Raw genomic sequence first — 19008 nt, forward strand, 5'->3', positions numbered from 1 at the left:
TTGATTAGAAAAGAACAAAACCCAAAATTGTTGACACCAATAAAAGACAAGCAATCCCCCTTCCATACTGATACCAGAGGCACGTATGCATGTGGAACATTTTTGACAAAGCTACATGACATTATTAGAATACAAAGGTTCTACCATGCTTTGGAAGAAAGCCAGGTGAAACAGCAGAAGCTTATTAACAAATAGGAGACCTACTATAAAACTGATAAAAGGGCTAGTACCAGGCTTATGTAGGCCCAAATGACCATTCTATTCTTTCCTAAAATTATAGGAAAATTATAGTTGTATCTGAGAACTGGAAAAGTTTTAATTTAATTAAAACTGATAGGCAACAAACAAGTACAACCTTGCACAGTAACTGATTCAAAAAGCAGTCAACCAAGCGAACAGGGCAAATTAACACCAACTACAGAAACTGCTCTGCTTCATTATCTCAAGCAGTGGCTACATTATCAGTGGTAGAGCAAATAGGTTCTCTTCTCTTGCCTCAACCTTGTGATTTATTTCACCTTAACTGCCTCTTCACTTGAATTACCTTGACTCATCCCCTTAACACAATTGTCATCTGTACACAGAAGCCTCTTTAATATGCTGGCAGAAATTTTTATTACAGGTTCACTGTATTTCAAGAAATAGCTAACAGAAATAAAAATGATAATACAATTAAGATAACCGTGTCAGTAGCACAGTAGTGATGTTACCACTCCTATAATTGGCTTAGATCAGTCTTCTGTGCACAGTTAAGTTTTATTCAGGAAGTATTTGGTGTTACAAACCACACCTAATGTGACCAATGTTACATGCCTACATTTGGCTGACAAAAAAAGGACCTATGTGAAAGGCAAAGGGGCACTCACCCTGTAGTCCATGCTGTTAGGACATGAAAGAGCACTTATTGAACGTACTTAAGTACTCATATGCTTTGCACTTGGATCTTCAAGCAGTTTTCTTGATACCATCCCAGAGCATGTTAACGCAATCATGTGGCATTTAGTGAGCTTTGAGTAAAAGTAAAATCAATCTGCATTTCATAGAATCATGGAATGATTTGGGTTGGTAGGGCCCTTGAAGATCATGTAGTTCAGGGGAGGGACATCTTCCACTAGACCAGGGTGCTCAAAGCACCTTCTAACCTGGCCTTTGACACTTCCAAGGACAGGGTATCACCAGCTTCTCAGTGCAACCTGTTCCAGTGCCTCACCACCCTCACAGTAAGTAATTTCTTCCTTATACCTTATTATCATTTACCCTAATTCAATTTAAAACCATTACTCTTCTCTCCCACCACTCCATGCTGTTATAAAAGCTCCCCTTCCAGCTCTCTTGAGGGCGCGTTTAGGTACCAGAAGACTGTATATCACACAGATATTTGACAAACTAGCTGCAACAGAATTTTAAATTGCATGAATTGTACAGTTAACATTAAAAAACTCAGAACTAGCACAGATATCTGCACTTTACAACTAAGTGATGATATAATACAGTAGCTTCATAAAATTACTTATTCATATTCGTATTCAATGTAGTTACATGCCATGTTACTTCTTCCTGTAAGTTGCAGGTATTTCATAAACAAATTCATATTTTGTGCAATGCCAAAAGTAATAAATACAAGTAATAAACACAAGTGAATGAGTTCCACAGAGAAGTTGTTGAACCTCTGTCCTTAGAGATACTCAAAACCTGACTGAACAAGGACCTGGACAGCTGAATCTATCTGAGCTGCCCAGGCAGGGCAGCTGGGCTAATGATCTCTATCTAAAGGCTCCTTCCAACCTCAGCTAGTTTTAGCTTTATGAAGAGGTTCACAAAAAGCTCAGACTGAAACAGGATCTTAGCAAGGTGAGACTCCACAGCCCTGGCCTGAAAAGAAACAAATGACTTTGTGTATAAAATTTATCTGCTGATACCCCTGATACCCTGCAAAAGCAGATAGAAAGTTTAATCAGTTACTCATCAGGCACCATGCTTCATCTCTACAATGAAATTTACTTGTAGCCTGATCTCTAACTAAGATGGTTATTTCCATTAGAAAGGGTTATAACTTTTATTATTTCTGATGACTTTGAATATGTCCCTGTGGAACAGTTTTATACAGACTTCAGTATATGTGTATGGTGGCTCAATTTTTCAAGTGTTTACCTTTCCACAACTTTATACTTTTTTCTCACTTAAGTAATATATGTTAAGATCTTACCAAAATGAACTTGTGATTTTCAGCATCATCACTTGAAATATACCAGACTAATTTGTCAGTGAAAGCAACAGGAAGTATGTATTGCTGTGTTTTACATGCATGAACAGCTACAGGATTGAACTGTATTCCTATTTTCCTGCTCACTCTGATTCTGGTCAAAAGGGCTGCTCTGCATGGCTAAAATGCTACTTTTGAACCTATGCCTTTAAAAGTTACTACCGTGTCACAGACTTCACATTTGTTCACAGCTTGATGTAAAAGTACTGTTTTCTCCTCCTTCCAGACAGTAGGAACACTTACAAAATGGTAATATTATCATTGTAAAATCTTAAAATGTAAACTACATTCCAGAGGAACTGGTCAATTGGTGATACACTAATGCAAATTATGTAAGTTCCTCAAACACTACAGAGTGACTGAAAACCTTTTTTTACCTTGTCTACTACCTACAGCTGGTAAAAATTTGTCTGCAACTTGAACCTATTTAAGCTTATCCAATTCCACAAAATACTAGAGAAAATCTGTCAGGTAAGACAGCATCTTCTAGGAAACACATTTTCTACCATGCAGCCTGAAACCAGACTGCATATAACCTTAAATTTCCTGTTCCCAAGCTGCTGCTCAAATAAAACATTTCCAGAAAGCCAGAGGATGTAATATGCCAGTATGTATTGATATCAGCCAGACAAGTGGGAATAACCTTTCCTCCTAATGACATTGGTATAACACAATAGAAATGTTCTGTCAAAGGAAATGACCAGCAGTATTTTAATAACTGACCTAAATGCAACTGAACCTTTTGTTTTTTAAATAACATTACACTACAGAACAAAAAAAGAGCAAGAGGAAATCCATTGTCATTTGTGCAGCACAGAGCTTAAGGAGTGCTCTTTTCAAAGAATTCAAGAACATTGCATCAAAACAGTGTTCATTCTGTACTGTCTTAAAGCTACAGGAATTAAAATTAATGATTTGACTGTAGGATCCTTACTAAACACCTCTCATTCAGCAACTCAAATTTCAGAGTACAAACCGGCTATAAAAACAAACCACCTGAAGAACAATTCAATTACCCACTCAGGACATACAAGAATTATAATGGATTCTCACTGATGAAAGAAGAAACATACAAGGGCTACACAAATTTTCTGAAGCACAAGTTCTGATTTATATGAAACATTTTTAGCTTTAGAATCATATTATTGTAGTGCATGTTATTTGGCATTTGGCCCCTACATTTCCATTCATTTTGTTAACTTTGCAGAAGGACTGTACTTTCCACAAGATCTAAACTCATAAATTTTAACACAAACTCTACCAAATATAATACCATAGTTATGTACGAGATTTCTTTTTGCATATCTTAGTGTAACTTATTTGCCCTATGCACTAGGTTCATTCACCTGAAAACACTTTTAAACAACTTTAATCCAATTTCAACAGGATGTCAAAATATGTGCTATATTGTTCTGGTTTCAAACAGCACCTTCCTAAATCTTCCTTCTGTTTTTCAAATCAAAGATAAAGTAAGCAACTACCTGTAAAATACAGGTAGTTGTAAATGTAAAATACATTGCTAAATCTAGGGCAGAGTTTGATTTGTCAAGTTTATCCCTTTCAGAGTGCCTACATTGCTACAATTTCAGCATTAGGCAGAGTCTTCTGAGGACAAACAATTCATCACTTTATTTGATGCAAGTAGCGTCCTTGCAACAGTAAGCTGACAATTTCTTTAGAGAGAAAGGAGCTTCTAAATAAGAATTTATTTGGTGATGCAGTATTGTTGTCACTATTAGACTTTGGAAATCATCAAAATCTTAAACATAGAGCAAAAGCAGTAGTAACCTGTATGCTTCATTTTCTGATTGTTTGCCTGAAGGCTGCATTCCAGCTGAACCAATCCTGCTTTTTAAGAGATTGTAGTTAAGAAGATTTAAAACATTAGAAGACCAGAGCTTCTGGTGTTTGTGTTTCATGGCTTCAAGTTCTGCTTGAAAGCTCAAATCTTGTATAAGTATTAAAATCTGATGCAATTTCAAGATTATGAGGTTTAGTTGTTACAACTTTAAAAAAATCCTGGGAATAAGAACTCAGACAGATCACTGAAGCCAAGAGGAATACAGAAATAACAAGACAATTATGTATATAGAAAACAACTTACTGCTTTCTGTGGCTTATCTCAAAATTTTCTGCCTTGCTCACAAATCTATACATTATTATTTTACCAAAATCACATGCATGCTGAAAAGATTTTTTTTTCACCTGAATTTGCTATAAAATTGTGACTAAAATGAATTTTATAGAGAAAAAAATTATCACTGGGGCATTGACAGACTGAGTTACATATTTCACTCAATAAATTCTGTCTAGTTTCAAATGAGATTTCTGCAAGATTTCCAGGGAGTTAATAAAATTTAACAGAACAATCATTAATGCATTTAAAATAAAGAAATCCAGACTTGGATACAATCTCTTGCCTTGTTTGCCAATAGATATCTTTAAATGAACTCTGCAGTGCAAACTCTCTAATTTACTGAACAGTTAGCCAGTTAGATTGAAAGTGCCCCAGTGTACAACAATATACCAGCATGAATCAACCCAAACTGCATCTGCAACTAGCCCTGCATTCGTGCTGATCTCACATGATGGCCTACATGCACAACTCACACTGGTTAGGACCATCATTAATGTTATCATTTTTTCAGTGTATCATTGAAGGACTTACCTGACATTTCTGAGCACACAGATGAAGGTTCAAATAAACAATTCTCTTCTGCCTAAACACTGCTTGCATGTGTCTAGACATGATCTCCACTAACACTATAAGCAACTATATGCATCAGATCTTAATTTAAACCTTTCAGGTTTTAATTTCAGCACTTTTTTTTTTTTTGTTTTGTCATACTGCAACTTGTGTAACTTCCATCTTCTAAGAAGATAAATTGTTGCCTCATCTTAAGAAGTACAGAAGGTTTAGCAGCATCCAAAGATGACGGTACATTCTTGTGGACACAAAAGCCTCCTAATGTCAAACTGTGACAACTGGGTGAATCCCATTTTTCCAGTTAGGGAATGAATGAAAAATGATCTTCAGGAATAAATTCAAAATGGCCTGCAGAAAAAATAATGGAATGAGAACTTCCATCTGATAAGAGACTAGACTCCAGAAGCACCACTGCCCACACAGCTGTAGCTATTGTCATACAAAAGATGGCCAATAACTATTTACCTATCCATAAGCAAGCACTTCAACATAAAGAAGTTAAATGCTCCATGGCAGAAGTTTTCCTGGCTGACTTTTTTCATTATAGAACAAAGTTTCAGGACAAGGTCTTCCAGAAAACAGTTATCTAAACCTTTGATTAACCAATAGCATGTATATTCACCAAACCTTGCCCTCTAGCTCATGCTGTGAGGCAATAGGAATGGAAAAATAGTATTCAATTATTATACAGAGATTAACAGACCATAGACATCCATCAAACTGTGTCTACACTGGAGAAATCCAAGCGATTTAGGAGATCTCTTCTGACAATCTGCCAGATATTAAGTTAAACAATCTCACCAAGGAGCATTGATTTTCACTAAGAAGTATAACCCCAGAGATTTTGTCGGGCTGCACGTTCAATTTGTGAATTCCCTGGCTCCTGATCCTGTCTGCTAACAGAAGTTGGCTGCATAGTAAGCAAACAGTTTGATAGGGAAAGGTTTTCTTGACATTCAGACATGACCAGAGTTGAGAAAATGAATTCACTTGAAGTTGGTATAAAAGGCAGAGTAGAGCTGTTATAAGGCTACCCACAGAGTGCAATTTAAGCCATTTCAACAGTAACTCATTTAAATGAGTAGCAATGACACCAACTGGATTTCCAAAAGAGACAAGGAAAATTTGCACCCTGACACTATCAGTTCTAGTGAGATCTTACAGGTGAGGCAAGGGAAAAACCCCCAACAAAGTAAATTCTCAGCCCTATTAAAAAAGACATGCAGAGTTTAGCTTTCCAAAGATTCCATACTATTCAACTTCTGGCAAAGAAACCACATTTAAATTTTGTTCTGGAACATTCTGTGCTTTGTAGTCTTTCCTTTATCCTTCCAAAAAAATCTAATCAAGAACCTATGCAAACTACTCAGTGGCCATGATTACCTATTCCCCATTTTTTTTCACAGCACAATGGGCCTCATGTTCCATAAAGCTGCTAATTCATGGGATTCTTGAGAGGTTATTGCTTATTTCATAACTCCAAGCAATGTCTGCAGCAAGCCATAATTCTACACTATCAGAAATGAAATACTGTAACAATTTCTAATTGATTTGAAGTTGTTTTTCTTTGAAATGTGTTTAAATACCCAGGTTGCCAGAATATCTTCCAGGAATATGATTTTAAAGAAGACAGATTGCAACTGTTTTTCCTGGCTATACTACAGGAAATAACAGCAAGATCTTATTTTAAGTTAGTGTACTTCTATATTTCTAAGCAAGAAATTAACTTTCATGAGAAAATGTCAGTAAACAAAACCTCCCAAGCCCGTAACAGTGGTAATGCATTTCTATAGCATCTTTCATCCAGAATTATCATAAAGAATAATGTTAAGTACAGATTTGCATTTTGTTTATATCTCTGCACACCACATGCACACAACTTGCATCCTACAGTGGCTTAAAATCAGTACCAATATAACTTTTTACCCAAAATGAGAAAGATCACAGTGTGATATCAGCACTTATCCTCCACATAAGTACAGAGGAGATACTGGTCCAGTGGTTACAGCATTAGCCTAGAAACTGGCATATCTGGTTTCAGTCTCTGCTTTGCTCTACTCTGCATAGGCCACCACAGGGAAACTGCTCACAGAAAAAGGCACAGGATAATTATCTACCATATGCTCACATCTTTCTATCAACAGATATTTTTCACAGTATTTGCAGGGCTGGAGTGTTATAACAACTTCAAAGGCTTCAGTATCTTAGCAGCCAGCACTTAAACATCCTACAGGCTGCAGCTTCAAATCAATCACTGTAAACCTACATGCCATCTACTTGTCATCTTGTTTTCACAGGTTCTTCATATCCCTCTCCCCCAAAGCACCACTGGAACAACTTTCTGGAGTGATCTTCTTGAAATGATCATTTTTGGGCCCAAGCAACATCAAAACTTAACATTTCATAAAAACAGTTCAACTCTGGAGCAATTCTGTCATTGCAAATACAACCAAAGAATTGTGTGCTCTGCTGCTATGAATAACAGATAAAAACGTTTGGACAAAGCAAAGCTTGGGATTGTCAGTATTTATTTTAATTTTTATTTTTGGCAAGAGGCTGTGAAAACTGGATACAGGAATTAGAGTAGCTCATAAACACTTAGCTGAAATCCCATATACCTAAGAGCCTTGAATTAGCAAGAAAATATAGAGCAGGAAAACAACATAATAAGAAATTAATTCTGCTTTCAGAAGAGCATCTTATCTCGTGCATGAAATTATTTTCTCTTTTTTCTTCCACTGGCTACACAGTGTGCTTCTTGATAAATGATGCAATACCCAAAGCAGCTCTATAACAGATCCCAGCAAATCTGATACATGGAGAACACTCTTCTGCATTCACCTAGAATAAATGCAAAACTGCTGCTCGAGTACCATTCACCCAAAAAAGGAGTAAATTCAGCTTCCAAAGGTTACTACAATTTTTTTCTATTTCCTGCTGAAGGAGAAGTAGAGGCAGCTGATCTTGGTAAGTTAAGAGTACTCAGGAAATCCAGAATCTGCGAAGCCGAGCCCAGGAGAACATTTCTATGTTGTGCACTGTTCCTAAAGAGTTTGCTTGTTTCTCCCACAGACCTCTCTTAGAAGATAATCAGACCCTTAAAATCTATCTGCTAAGGAATTAGAGCAAGTTTTGTTTCATTACAGACCTCTCAGCACACCTCTCTCAAAGCAGATACCTTTATCTGATCCAAGAGGGAGCTTCTTAATTCCCTCAGCATGTATTAAATTCTGGGTTAGTGAATCCAATGCACTAATTATTAGTTTCTCCACGTGAGTACAGTGCACTTTTTCCCCCTGGGAGTTGGCTACCAGGTGTACATATTTAACTAGATATGGCAAGTAAAAGGAACAAAGCGCGAAGACAAGAAAAATTCCCCCACAAGATATAGGCACATGCATCTTTCCCTGAAGACTCACCATGCCCTGATGGTAGTGTGAACAGACCTCAACTCCTCAGGCCCTCAGTGGAGCAGAGAACAGACCACTGTCAATGCTTCACCTCAAGAGTCCCTGTCAAATAGCAAGTCTTTCACTCTTATCAGCTCCTGTGGTTTTTCCTTTCCTGTCAACACAAGTAATTTTAGCTACAGCAAAAAGGCAGAACCTTTACAGCTAATGTTTTGGATAGCATCCACTAACATCCCTTGAGCGTTTATCTGCACACGCAGAACTGTATTCTTGTAACCATTTTTCCCCTTCCAAAATCCCACAAATTAAAATCAATGTATCACAAGGTGGATCTCACTGTTGTGAGAGCAGTATTGCATCTTTATTTTCACATCTGTACTATAAGACCTTGAAAATACAGTCTCTAAAGAAAACACTTACAAAATATCACTGTGTAAATCATAAAATATTAGAAATCACAATTATTTCTCTATCATACCAGAAATATTATTGCACATTAGTAGTCTCTTCTCAAAAAAAAAGCATGGAAACATTTAGTTTTTTATGAAAGTAAAAGCTGCATCTCTAGGAAGATGGGTATGTGGCAGAGTTCACATAAAACTGTATGAACACTTATACTGCAAACAAAAGACTCAAGATGCTGACTAAATTTGAATTATATTTCTGTAGTTATCTCTAAAACAGAGCAGACATGCCTGAGGAACTGAAATAGAAGACAGCAAGGGAACACATTTAAAAGAATGTAAAGAATGAGTAAAACAAAGAGAGGTTTTGAAACAAATATAGGCTGAAACTTAAACTGGTAAAAAGGAAAGAAAATGTATCTTCAGCCCTCCTCCACTTGGGGAAATGAATAGATCTTTTGAAAATCACCCTGAGTGCAAAGACATTTATTTCTTTGCCCCAACAATCTCTTCTGAAGAAAAGAACCTTCAGGGTACCAAACTTAAACTAACTTCATTGGAGAAAAGTGCAATTATAAATTATAACACAATTTACAAGCCAGAATTAAATCAAATACAAAACTGCATTATTAGATAGAATTTCTAACTGTCCTTATGTAATCAGTTAATTTAAAAGTTTTTTCTACTTGATTATCCATAAGCAATGACCAACTTCCTCTACAGAAAAATGAATTTTAATAGCACATCAATGTGAATTCAATGGGCATACTACACAGAATTTAAATGTATTCTCAATTCAGGAAGACTGTCCTAGAGTCAGTCTTTTCTCTCAAAAAAGCCCCCACTCCTACCCAAAGCCCTTGTAAATGTGTTTCTACAAAGCTAACAAGAGCTGTTGCCTTCAAGACATGTCATTTCTTACTGTTTATAGGGTTCTTGTAAAGAAGCAGAGTGTATTGTGACAGCAACACCACAGATAAGGGCCAGAATCCTTCCATTTTCCACTAGTTTTTCTGATAATATTTTCCCACAATTAAAAAAAACCAAACCACTGCTCAAATAAAGAATGATTATAGATTAATAAAGTGAATGAAAAAATAGTCAGAAGTACATTACCACTTTGCTGGTTTACACTAAAGAATTATAAATGCTAACATATTATCATTGTACTCCCAAACTTCCACCTAAAAGATGTTCTGCTTTCATGTGTCTGGCTTGGGATATCCAGCTTTATATATTTTCTATGAGCCATGGCTCAAAAGTGAATGATTTGCAGGAATTCATTATACCACCCTTACCACTACCAAGGACTGTATTTCCTGCAAAGCAAAGACATGCAAACCTAAACATCTTTTTCAACTTTTTACATTAAGATTTAGGCATCCGGTTATTCTGGTCCAATCTTCTGGCCCATCTAACTCTATGACCATGAAAAATACAGTCAAACTCACATGAAAAACGGAAATTATTTTTTCCTAAAACAATGCTATGAATGGAAAACCATACATGTTTTCTTCCCCTATTTTACTAGTGCACCATGATTAGGTCCTTCATTACATGCACTTTATTTAGTATGGCAGAAAACCATTTTCTCCCACTTTGCCATCCTTCAGTCAAATGCCCATGCACATTCCTAATGCTCTTCAAAAATCAGTCTCTTCTGGACTGAAATACTATATTTTAAAAGCTAATATTCTCTATTTTTTCATATTCTAGGGAGAAACTGTATTATCAGAGAAGCTTGTGCCAAAAAATGAAAGGAAATGTTTCCCCCGGAGCCTTTTACAAAACGAATGGCACTCATTTTGCCTTCTGCACTAGCAAGATTTAAGCAAGAAAGGCAAAACTACCTAGCTTAACAGATATTTTGCTCCCTTGAAATTAAAGCAGTATTATCAAATTATAGATTTTTCTTTTTTTTTTAAATTTCTGGACTCTAGGTGAAAGGTCGAGCCAAAATGCTGCAATTAAGCAAAGCGCAACTTCTAACCTCAGCATATTCTCTTCTGCTTATGCTTTGAGACAGAAAGCCAGGTTTTATAAACTGTGCTAGGAAATGCTGAAGTTTGATAAAAAGAAAGTGAGGTAAATACATGCAATGACTACACATGAATAGAAAATGGCAAAGTAATACAATGTGGCTAACCATCTCTCAGCCCTATAAATATTAACTCTAGACAAAAACGACAAAAACAAAAGGCTGTAAGAGAAATCAAGAAGACTAAAACAAGGAGAAAAATGAATAATTTCCCAGTGTATAAAGGTTTTGATGGACTCAAAGATGGAAAGGTGAGAGGAAAACCTTTCCTGTCATCCTCTTGTACTCCTTCTGCTGGACTGCTGGCCACATCTGCAGAGATAATCCTAACACTTGCTCTCAGCACCGTGTGACTTCTGAGAAGGACCTCCTGAATGCTGGCCTCACACATGCTGCAGTCAAGCTGACCAGGCTACGCCAGGAGAGGATTCCCAGCCAGAATCCTCTTTTGAAGATTTCTCATTTTAAATCCAGTACTTATTCAGCTTGGCAGAGGGGCTGAATCAGATCATCTCCAGAGGGCCCTTCCAACCCTAACTATTCTGTGATTTTGTGATTCCCTGTGGAATAGTGTGGAGCTCAGACATGAAAAACCAGATCAAAACACATTCAAAATTATATTTTTTCAGATCTGGCTTTAAAAGGAATGCAGCACTGGTATATCTCTATTTTCAAAAATGTGAACAAAAATGTATCCTATAAGTGCCAACAATACCAGTCAAAAAGTCCTTGGGAAAGTTCCTGAAAAAATTATTTCTCTGATGGTATAAAATGTGGTTTTTTCATTGCCTATCAATACCAGACAAACTTCAGCAAGGCTGCATTGACTATATGCATATATATATATATATATTTATACACATATGTACACATGTGTGCACACATACCTGCATTCCCCATATATACAAATAGGTAGGATCAATAGAGAGGGACAGGAATAAAAAGTCTTCAGAATTATTTCTTGTTTCAGAAAATTAAATTTTAAATAACATGGGATTATAAATAATCAAAACATATGTTGACATATAAAGTCAAGACATGGCTGAAAAATGAACACAATAAATGGGAATATAAAGTAGTTTAAAATAAGGAATTCTAATAAACTGAAGGATCCAATTCTGCATTCCGTTTCACTTAAATTCCTCAAGTTCAACTGAAGCTAAAGTAATTTAAGGCTTTCATTACAAGAGCAGTAGGTTAGGGGGTCCAAGAATGAAATCTGCTGCTGCCATTTGAAATAGAGCACACAAAAGAGCTAAACAGGCTGAACTCACCCATGCATTTCTCAGACAAGCAGAACTCACTGCTAAATATAAGCTGTGGCTTTATATTTTAAAATCACACTCTAAAACCAATGAACTCATTGCCCTTATGGGGAGCTCTCACCTAGAACACATAACAGCTGAATCCCTGCTAACAATACAACAGACTTTTAAGAACAAAATAGTTCAAAGAACATTAATTAATATAAAGGGTGTTTAAGCTTTTTTGCAGCTACTGTGACCAGGGGGACAACTGACACTGTTAAACATGTGTCTCATGCACCTGAGTAAATAAATAAAAATTAATGGAAAAAGGGGATATTTAAAGGATCTCTTCACTACACATTAAAAGCTAACTCAGCAACCAACAAAAATAATGATCAAGACTTTGAACAGAGATCCAGAAAAAAATACAACCTTCACGATAGTCCTCATATAGCCAAATAAGTCTAATAAGCATAAATACAAGAACTTAAAAACAAACACTGGTCTACACAAGACATAGAGTTGACAGCCAATATACTTGAGTAGCACAGTGATTTGAATTAACTCCACAGTGACTGGAATCTGTACTCAGTATCAACAATTACACAAGGGAAAGCAATCCTCCCAATGCTAGGTACGGGCATGAGAACTGCAGCAGCCTATTCTCTGAAGGTCTGTGATGGCAGCATCTTTCTCCCATGCAAACACAGCACTAAGTATTCCCACAAGGAATATGCTGTATACTAGCCCACAAGGACACATTCAGAACTTCCTAGGCTTCGGGAAATGCTCATGTCCTCTTGCCTTCATTCCCACTATGGCTATTGAAGCCTTTTGACAGCAATGAGTGGGCAGAATAATTCTGGCAAGACTAGTTGGAGACCTGAAGTAGAATACTAAGATACCCATTTCCTTGAACTGACAGTTACCTTGCTTATATTTCTATTGTATCCTCTTTGCCAAACAGAAGATAATTCAAAATCATTGGAAAAATGGGGTTAACATTTTGAATAAGCACTTCAGCTATTAACTGGCTCACATTAACAATCAACTAGGCTAACATAACAAACAATTCTTGTTACTCAAACTGGCGTCATGGTAATGAGCTCCAAATTAATCTCATCCGTACACAATCACTAATCTTGTTGTGTGCCAACTGAATTTTTAATCAGAACAGAGTGAATCATAGGTTGTTTTTAAAATACATTTCTAATACTTGTCATCCAAAATGAATAAACACTAGAGCAGGAAAGAACTTTTCTATTTACATTCTAAGAAGCTGATTTTATTTATGCATACTATACATGCAGGTATCAAATGCATTTGATAGGAACACATTCTTAATGACAATAAAATGTAAAAATGTTTCTTCTTAATAACTCTTTGAGCATGAACAGCACCACCAACCTAAAGAATTTAGCCTCTTCACTATAATTAAAACTGTACAACAAACCAAAAGGACCACTTGCCCCTTGTTGAAGCACTCTGCAATGCTGACATCATTGGCAAGATCAGCATGCACACAGTTAGAGCCTGCGACCAGCAGAGTGACCACTACTGCTAAGACATGTAACCAACCACATACTTTGCAGTGCTGAACTTGAGACTCAAGCTGAGTTTCAAATCCAGGTGACTTTAACGTTGGTGCAAGACACGAAAGCAAAGCTAAATTTCAATAAGCGTTTTCAACTTGATTCTGCAATTGCAGTATTCATTCAAGAAAGCATTAGCCCTGCTTATAAAACAAGAGTGCTCAGCCCTACTGCTGAAATACTGTTCTGATAATTCAGGAATTCTCTGGGGAAAATAAATAAATAAATAAAACCCCAAAATATGAACTATTCCTTGACAGCATTCACTTTTTAGAATGCAGTATTTCTGGAATCTTGCTTTAGCTGTCTGGCTAACAGCTGCTTAACTGAACACCTATTACCATGCTCAGATGAAAACCTAACTGGAAGCTCTGCCCATGGCCATGGAAACTGAAACAATCTGCAACACAGCCATTCAAATGTCTTTGGGGATGCCTACTGAGAGCCTCCATTAGAGCCACACGAGCCTGAGGAATCTGGAGTACCTGGTTCTCCTTTCATGCTAAGCATAATGCCTGACTCAAGCCATCTAACAACATGTGATGACTTCTTAAAAAACAAGACACTCAGACAGATGAGACCAGCGCATGCAGGCTCAATGTCAGAATTCCCACAGATTCAATGGCACATATTACTTACTTTGAGACTGTGCTTCCTCATTGAATAACATCTACATGCTTTTGTGCATGGTAGATTCTGTTTGGATTGCCAGGAACTGTTGCATCAGAAGTATCTGAAGACTGCTCAAGATTAAAAGCACTGAATTATGGTCAATGTGCTAATCTGTATTTGACTTCTAGTCAGTAGACAGCTATGTTAACATATTTAAGAATTCTGCTAATATCTTAGAATTCAATTAAAATTCATTAAACAGCTCTCACATTTCTGGAAAAAAGGGAGCTATGCAAAGACTTCACATAATAAGCAAGTTATTGTTGATGCAACATTCTGAAGAAAACATCTACAAACCATACGGAACTTTAAAAAGTGAATGCAAAACTAAAGGAACAGTATGCAGACCACAGCTGCAAGATGGGAATAACATCCCCCAATACCTCAGAACAAACTGAAGGTTACATTTACATAGTAAATGCTTCAGCAAGGCATAATGACCAAAGGAACACTGTTGGCTTGCAGATTTCTTCTTTCGTTTGTTCTAATTACTTTCTAATAGGCTGGTTAATATCTCATTATGTATCAAGAAACAAATGGCTCTTCCAAGTTGCTTTCCAACAAAAAAGACAAGAAGATTTTTCTATGCTTAGGCAGAAGAAAAGCGACACTCCCAAAAAAAGCATCATTAATGAACAATGTAAGAAAGAAAAATAAGGATGTTTTTATCTTTGCAGGTTTTCCTGTAGATCACAACTGTTAGTGACTTCTTTTCACATAAGAAATATGGCACCATACCACTCTCAGCAAGCTTCTCCATCTGAACAGCATTTCTGCAAGATGCCCCAAATTATTTTATATGTCATTTGCAATTTGTTATTAATTTGTTTTCCAGTACATTAAAAGGTGCTTCTCTTTTTTAATATCAACTATAAAAAGTAGTTGCTAATGTGAACACTTCTCAGAAAGTTGTATAATTGTGAAGGTTGTGAAACAAATGAGAAAAAGAGGAAAACAGAATTGGTAAATAAAGGAGTGTGAAAACAATTCTAGAACTGCCATAGAATGAAAAACCTTTTCTGTAAAGTAGCATAATGAAATAGCTGTTCATCAGCACCATGATGAACAGCCTCCTACCCAAAGGAGTTTGTGAGCTTAACAGCAAAGTGACCAGGAAAAGAAAAGAAATACGGCATTCACCTTTTGAAAGTTTTATTAGGTATGCTAAAAATAATTATTAAAACTAATTCTTCTGATCCTTGTATATAACTCACTATGAAGTGAAAGGTAAAACCAAAAGCCAACACTTGTCATGTCACACATCAAGGACATGTTCAACCTCCATCATGACACCTCTACCACAGCACGACAGCCACCGAGTTCCTTTGGGGACCTCTGGAGATGTGCTCATGAGGCACAAGAGGAACTGCAGGCAAGGGCTCTGCACTGTCCCATTAGTAAGTTTTGAGAGGGAGAAGTGTTGTAAAAGCATGAGCACTGATAGCTTCTTCAAACAAGGCTTTACTACTTGAGGCTAACTGTAACTAGTGAACAAAATGCTTGGTTTCAGGTTGTGCTGTTTCCCCTTCTGTAGTAATATGGCTATGTAAAAGCATTTTCTCATTAATTTCTGTTCCTTCCATCTTTTAGAAAGTCATTTCTTTGTCTAGATAACCCTAACACACATGAGCACATAGCTTTCTTTAATGCAGTGGTTCCCATAACATATTAACTCGATATATCCTTCCTCAACCAAAACCAAAAATCAACAATGTGACACCAATTTACACAACTTTATTTTACAGATAAATACTTTTAAAGATATAATTTATGAACTTTTTTTCTGAGACAGGTCATTTAAGATGGTCAGATATTAAACAGACATATTTTTACAGATATTCTAAGTAACTAAAGATAAACAATAATATTGTCTTGATTAAAATGTTTTAAACTTTGCACCCCCCCTCCTCCTTCCCCCCATTTTAACCTTAAATTCAATTTTGGAAAGCAACAAATTCAATTTTAAATTCAACTTTAAATCATTTTAGAAAGCAATGTGTTTACACTCAAAATATCAGTGTGATAAAAGGTGTGTTTCTTTTTAATTTTGCATTGTTATAAAATTCCTGTTCCTGAAGCTATGCTAAAAAAAGCAAAGTCTCTCTGCAAAATGGAAGGTTCTCAAATAGTAAAGTACTTACATGCAAGGCAGAAGGATCTGGCAAAAACTCAGCATCCTCTCCAAAGATAAAATCTGGTGGTAGGTCAGGATAGTGAGCATTGAAAATTATATCCCCTGAAAAGCAACAAATGGAAACATTGTTTGCACTTCTATATATGTGCTTATAAATAAAAATAAAACAATCACAATTAACACACATTTTTTAACACAGAATTTGACAGCTACATTACATATATTTCATGTATATATCCACATAATTGTTACAAAATTCACATGCAAGATAAGCATCAGATGTTTTGGGGGATGAAGTCAAATTCCTGAGGCGCAGCTTCTTCCTCCTCTGCAAGCAATGAAACACGAAATACATTATTGCTTTGTATCTCAAATTGGAATTCAAATACTATTGAGGAGTGCCTGAAAACATGAGTTAGAAAAGTGATCTTGTTTTAATAAAAAGTACCATATTTAGATGGCTGTGTTTTGTCTATTAAAAGTCAATTGCAAACTACTAAAGATCACGACTTTCAAAATACCAGAGCTTTTAAAAATTAGTAGCACTTACTCCCTCTCTTCTCCTAACCATTGCCAACTCTTGAAGGAAGAATACACAGTTCAATAGGAACCATTCCAACTACCCAAATTCTGGCCAAGAGAAATGCAGTATTGCACATTTAAATGGAGAGATGAAAATTAACTGAAAATATAAGACTTCATCACAGCTTGGCACTGAGCTTTCATCTTGCCAGTGTCACAAGATATGCAATTAAAGGAAATTTAGGTTCTAGTATTTCACTAGTACACATACTTCAGAGTTCATATAGATCAAGAGGTGGTCATATGCATCTGAGCTTTCAAAAAAATCTACCCACTGTTCAAGAAAAAAAGATTAAAAATTAAAATAAGCATTTCTAGCCTTACTTGTCTACCTCCCTATCATTCCTTATGACAATATGAAAGAATAACTGAGCTTTTGCATAAAACAGATTTATAAGGTAGGAGACATTAGAGAAAAATACTGTCTACTATGTGTTACGACTCATTTAAAACCCACACAGCAAAGTAAAACCAGTATAGTAATCCTTATAAACAATTCTGTTCAGAGAAAGTTACACCACTTCTTATTTCTTAAAAAACTGTGAATGGAGAACTGGAGAAAAGCATTAGATGAACAAATCTTGCAAAGCCACATTGCTGGCTCAGTGATGTAACCATCTCAAGACATTTAACATGACAGTTTTAATTGTGGATATTCTGTAAACTTGGCCTTAGCTGGAAGCAAGGATGCCATGAAGATTAATTACAGGGGATGAAGGCTCATGAGCAAGAAGCCACTGGCCAGTCTGGGGTAGGTATTCTCTACAGTATGGCTTCAAATCACAAAGTCACTGATCATGCGACGAGTGGAGCACAGTGTGGGTTTTTGCTGTCCGCACTCCCACCCTCCTTTCACAGCTGTCAGGAGCACGTGTAAGTATGGGGTGCAGAAAATAGCAGAGGTCTGCCAGTTAAAATTCCCAACACACTCAAAATAAAAATAAAACCTTTTATTTCATTTAAATTTCATTTAAAAGAACAAAATGTGCACCAGTCCTGGAGGAAAAGGCATAAAATTGCAACAGGAAATGCATCTATATTAAGTAAGAAACAATAATTAGTAGATTAGCCTAAACCATAATACAGCACTGAAGAATTCAAAAAAGTTGATGTTTACTAGGTTGGGTAGTTCCTACACCATCATGACACAACGCTTTTCTTGATATTTACTGCAATTAAAATGTCATGTGTGGTTCCTTTCAACAAGTCCATCAAATTCTACATAAAGAGCAGTGAACTTGAGGTTATGTACTGAAGGAGATTCACCTTAATACATTTTTTTTTCCTGTGTTTTGAAAGGGGCATGAATATGAGTTATGAATAACTCAGAAAACAGCACAATGATAAAGCCTGGCCCATGATTTAGGCAGTCCAATGCTACTCCAAAGGAAAGGACTGCACCTGTGCTGCTGCCATGCTCCTACATGATGCTAAGTAACTCATTTAGCGCACACTTTTCATCCTGCAGGTGCTAGCTGCATGCTTTTCATTCTCTGCATTCCTCCTCTAACAGAGCTGGTGAAACAGAGTAAATAAGATATAGCTACTGCTCAGCTCACTTAAGAGCTGCACTCCAACTACACACATACTAAAAAAAGCTGCTTAGACTAAAAGAAGGATCAAAATAACAGCGTATTTTTGATGTTACACCTCCATACTTGAGAAGTGAAAAACTATTACAGAACCCTACATCACGAGGCAGCTTCAAGACTCTGCTTGAGTAGTGAGATTGGCAATAAACCATATCCACGTCTACGAGCTGCACAGTAAGGGGTGAACCTCAGCAAAGCTGCGGCAGTAGGTGCCACTCAGAGGTTCAAGCAGGCACAAACTCGTTTCACAGAGTGAACTCGCAGCAGCTCCCAGAACACCATTATACGCAGTGCTCAATATAACAGCAAATAAAAGCTGGCATTATGTTTAACATGCTAAGTGGTGAACTTTAACAATCTGGGGTTC

At 36.5% G+C, this 19008-nt stretch overlaps 1 protein-coding gene across 2 annotated transcripts in view; it reads right to left on the reverse strand.

Annotated features, from left to right (window-relative positions):
- Positions 1 to 19008, reverse strand: part of BABAM2 (BRISC and BRCA1 A complex member 2) — a 161437-nt gene that overhangs the window by 111487 nt on the left and 30942 nt on the right. For both annotated transcript variants that reach the window (XM_059467426.1, XM_059467425.1), the window contains exon 4: positions 16475 to 16569. In XM_059467426.1, coding sequence (XP_059323409.1) covers positions 16475 to 16569 — 95 coding nt within the window. The remainder of the gene's footprint in view (positions 1 to 16474; positions 16570 to 19008) is intronic.

This window comes from Ammospiza nelsoni, chromosome 3, assembly GCF_027579445.1.
Source record: "Ammospiza nelsoni isolate bAmmNel1 chromosome 3, bAmmNel1.pri, whole genome shotgun sequence".
Taxonomy (NCBI): domain Eukaryota; kingdom Metazoa; phylum Chordata; class Aves; order Passeriformes; family Passerellidae; genus Ammospiza; species Ammospiza nelsoni.